Source organism: Octopus bimaculoides, chromosome 22 (genome assembly GCF_001194135.2).
Source record: "Octopus bimaculoides isolate UCB-OBI-ISO-001 chromosome 22, ASM119413v2, whole genome shotgun sequence".
In the NCBI taxonomy this organism is placed as follows: domain Eukaryota; kingdom Metazoa; phylum Mollusca; class Cephalopoda; order Octopoda; family Octopodidae; genus Octopus; species Octopus bimaculoides.
Genome location: NC_069002.1, coordinates 12,594,239 through 12,598,893, shown reverse-complemented (window position 1 = coordinate 12,598,893; position 4,655 = coordinate 12,594,239). Strand labels below are relative to the sequence as shown.

Here is a 4,655-nt window from a genome sequence, read left to right as displayed (position 1 = left end):
CAGACACATGTACCCTTAACATAGTTCTCGGGGATATTCAGCGTGACACATAGTGTGACAAGGCTGACCCTTTGAATTACAGGTACAACAGGAAGTAAGAGTGGGAGAAAGTTGTGGTGAAAGAGTACAGCAGGGTTCGCCACCATCCCCTGCCGGAGCCTTGAGGAGCTTTAGGTGTTTTCGCTCACAACGCCCGGTCTGGGAATCGAAATCGCGATCCTATGACGGCGAGTCCGCTGCCCTAACCACTGGGCCATTGCGCCTCCACTCACCACATTGAATGACAGGGAACATACAGAATTGTTTAAGATAGACAATTAAACAGTTCTCTTGATAGCTAAAGCCTGAGTTTGCTTCATTGGATTTCAGCATGAGTACAGAAAGTATATAATCAAGACATTATAAAGAAGACTTCTAAAGAATTATAAATCTCCATTTTTCTTTATGATGTCTTGTTTTTATGCATATACACACACACGCGCACATACTATGCCATATCACCTCGCACTCCCATCACATGTGTACACCACATGACCCCCCCCACATTTCACTACCCAACACCATACCATGTATGTATTAACTACTGTTGTATGATTGTAATTGTGTTGTTCTTTATCTTTATTCATTCCAGCACTGTGCAGCTGCCTCACCTTACCCCAAACGTAAACAGGTTGTGGATATTCTGATACGGAAAGGTGCATTAGTTAACGAGAAAACGAGAGAGTAAGTTGTCTTATGTGCACACACGTGTTTGTGTTTGTGTTTGTGTGTGTGTGTGTGTGCAAAACGTTTTTTATGTTTTCCTATATGTGTTTACTCATACAAATCTTACTATTTTGTACTTGATTTAAACTGAAAAAAAAAACTGAGGTGCAGTTTATACACAGGGCAAAGCTGCAACAATGAAGGGGAAAAAAATGTTGTACTTTGATTTAACACTAAATTAAGGGCATGGTGTATCCATGAGTGAACACAGTATGTTTAATAGCAGCTTCACATTATTTAAAAGTTTTGTCCACATCACTAGATGCGTGTGTGTGTGTATGTGTGCACGCACGCACACACGACGAAATCACAAGTTCTGCTGGTCTGGACGTGTCACACAGTTCACAGAGAAAAGATGGACCTGTGCAGTTTCTGAGTGGTGTCCAAAAGGTCGGTAATGGCCATTTGGAAGACCTCCACAATGATCAGAAGACAATTTAGTTCAGCGATTTGAGTCAAGATGGAAAAGAATGGTGCAGTCAAGACAGAATTGGAAGCGCATTGTGACCAGTGGTGTATAACAGTGTCTGATTTGTCTGGTTGACACTGTGTTTACATGTTCTAGCTCACTACATTTGTTGTTGTTGGCACTCCGTCGCTTACGACGACGAGGGTTCCAATTGATCCGATCAACAGAACAACCTGCTCGTGAAATTAACGTGCAAGTGGCTGAGCACTCCACAGACACGTGTACCCTTAATGTAGTTCTCGGGGATATTCAGCGTGACACAGTGTGACAAGGCTGACCCTTTAAATTACAGGCACAACAGAAACAGGAAGAAACAGTGAGAGAAAGTTGTGGTGAAAGAGTACAGCAGGGGTCGCCATCATCCCCTGCCGGAGCCTCGTGGAGTTTTAGGTGTTTTTCGCTCAATAAACACTCAGAACGCCCGGTCTGGGAATCGAAACCGCGATCCTATGACCGTGAGTCTGCTGCCCTAACCACTGGGCCATTGCGCCTCCACTGCTCACTACATAAGCTGTCACATTGATTCATAGCATGGTGACCTCCCCTTGGCAAAGTGTTGGCAACTAGCATACCTGTGCTTGAATATGCAAATCATTGTTTTGGATTTTGTTGCAAACAGTGAAATTTATGCTTTTTTTCTTTTTTTTTTTTTATTGGTTGATGGAGATAGAAACGCTGATCAGCAAACAGTGATGTTTGTTGCAATTATAAACAAAGCAAGTGACTTGTTTAGGTTCAAAAGCCTAGGTGCTTCTGGTTGACGAGACACAAACTTGTTGAAACATCAGTGTTCTAGAATCCCTTGCACCTATAAGACAAGCATGTTATGAAGATGCGTGTTATGAATTCACAAAAGGGAGAATTTGTTCTGTGACGTACACAATAGCGATTAGCATATCTGTGTTTGAATCTGCTAGAATGTATTAACAATAAGTATGTCCAACTCATGACAGCATGGAAAATGGGCATTAAATGATGGTGATGATGATAATAATGCAAATGATAATGATAATTTCAGATCTTGCTATATACTGTGAAAAATAAGGATTTTTAAAAACTATTGGTGTTAGGTGTTACCTTAAAAAATGTGACAGCTCAATAATGCCAATTGAGTTAATTACCATTTCAATTAATTGCAGATCATTCTTGACTCCTCTTCATATTGCTGCTGATAAATCTCATTATGATGTCATGGATATACTTCTAAAGCATGGAGCACAAGTAAGTGATTGTTTGGCTAAGATTGGGACACAAGTGTTTGTTGTTGTTGTCAAGAATGATGGTGGTGTTGGTGGAGACGATTGCTGATAGTAGTGATGGTTAATGTTGGAGGTGCTAGTTAATGGTGATGGTAGTGGTAGGGACATTAAATAAGAATGGTGATTGTTAATGATTGGTGGTGATGAAGATTAGATGTGACTGAGCAACAGTTAAGTAGTGGTGGTGGCAATGGTATAGACTGGATAGTGATAGGAGTAATAGTAGTAGTGGTGGTGATGTTGGTGGCTAGGAGTGGTATCATCACCATTATCATCATCATTTCATTTACCAGAGCTCTTCATTCATAATCAGAATCTACACCATCTGAAAGGTATTTTTAGAAAATTTCACTAAAAGATATCCATTTTGTTCTGAAATTCATGAGGAAACAAATTCAAGGTGGGGACACAGTTATTGTAGGTACACCCATTATTGTAAGTATCCTTCTCATTTTAAGGTGATAATATGTGATTAAAAGGAGATTTGGTTGTTGATCACCCGTATATGAGAAGTGCTGAAAAGTTTCTGGCTTCGGGTAAAAGAAAATGCAAGAGGATCAGTTAGTTATGATTTTATTCAACATATTCCTCTCTCAAATTCACACACTTGTTGCAGCAGTCCTTCAGTTTTTATAAGTCCTGTAAAAGAACTTAGAAAGTGGGGCCTCCAACCTGGCGTTTTGCAATACCTTTAAAGCCAGGAACTTTTCAGCACCCCTTTGTTTAATCTCCCACATTGGTTTGACTATAATAATAATGATGACTATTGCTTATATTGTTGAAAATGTATTTTCATCTTGTTTTCACCTCCTCTTCTCCGTCTACAGGTCAATGCTTTGGACAGTCTCGGTCAGACAGCTCTTCACCGTGTCGCCAAGCAAGGGAATGTACAGGCCTGTCGTCTCTTGCTGTCTCATGGTGTCGACCCGACCACAATGTCTCTTCAAGGTTATACGGCGGCACAGCTGGCGTCTGAAAATGTTAAGAAAATTCTACGGGGTAAGTAACTATAGTACCATGTTGATGCTGTTGTTGGTGGCAGTAGTGGTGATGGTGGTGATGTAGGAGGTTGCTATATGTTGGTTTTACTAGCTGTTGTAGTGCTGGTGGTGAGATTTCAATGGTTGCAGTGTGATAAGTGGGGGATGATGTGACTGGTGGCATCATCATCATGTCCACTTTTCCATGCTTTTCCTACTAAGAAAAGCATACTCAGAGTAGATTCATTCAGTCTTGCCAGTCTCGTCTACCTTTTGATAAAGGTAGCACTTCCCTTTCTGCCCTTGCCTTCCTCTTCAAATCATATTTGAAGAAATTGATGAGAGCTTGTCCAGATAGGAAAGTTCCTGTCTTCAAACCTTTCTGACAGGTCCACCACACAGCCGCTTTTGTCACAGTCACTAAGCAGAGAAATGTCTGCTTTCCTTCTTTGCTAAAGGAAGTTGGTGCGTCGATCTCCACCATACACTCAGCGGACAGCTGGCTTCATCTTACACGAGACGGCAGCTGTTCAATACAACCCCACAACATACTAATGCATGCACACTGAACGATTGCATGCCGGACAGTCTCGTCCCCGAAAACAATCTGGTTTCTGTAAGCCATGAATGATTCCAAGGGAGATAACTTGGCTTCCACATTAGGGAAAAAATTTTGTTTTACGAACAATTTTAACAGACCATGTACATTTGTGACCCTCAATCTTTTTTTTTTTGCCTTCTGATGCAATGGATGCCAAATAATAAAAAAAATTATTGTTCTTAACCTATTTCTCATGGAAATTAAAAACAAAACAAAACCTGTTTTAAAGTTTAAAAAATCTCTTTGTGTGTAACAAAGTCATGAATAACATTTTCATGCATTATTTTGTGGTTAAGAATCTTCCTAACTGTGTGGTCTTGAGTTTAATCCCACTGCTAAAGACCCAGTTTAACAAAAGCTTTGTGAGTGAATTAGGTGGAAGGAAACTGAGGCTCTTTGTATACTTACGTGTGTGTGTGTGTGTGTGTGTGTGTGTGTGTGTGTGTGTGTGGTTATAGGAAAGATATCCAGTTGTAGAAGCCATGCTAAAACATACAATGAAGTCTGGTTCAGTTCCTAGCCTTACCAGCTCCTATCAAACCGTTCAGTCCATACCAGCATGGAAAATGGATGTTAAATGA

General features: G+C 40.6%; 1 protein-coding gene across 1 annotated transcript in view; it reads left to right on the top strand.

Annotated features, from left to right (window-relative positions):
* The window catches only part of LOC106878247 (poly [ADP-ribose] polymerase tankyrase-1), a 35,177-nt gene that overhangs the window by 6,644 nt on the left and 23,878 nt on the right, over positions 1–4,655 (top strand). Inside the window, exons 6-8 of the mRNA XM_052975647.1 lie at positions 632–723; positions 2,374–2,455; positions 3,321–3,492. Coding sequence (XP_052831607.1) covers positions 632–723; positions 2,374–2,455; positions 3,321–3,492 — 346 coding nt within the window. The remainder of the gene's footprint in view (positions 1–631; positions 724–2,373; positions 2,456–3,320; positions 3,493–4,655) is intronic.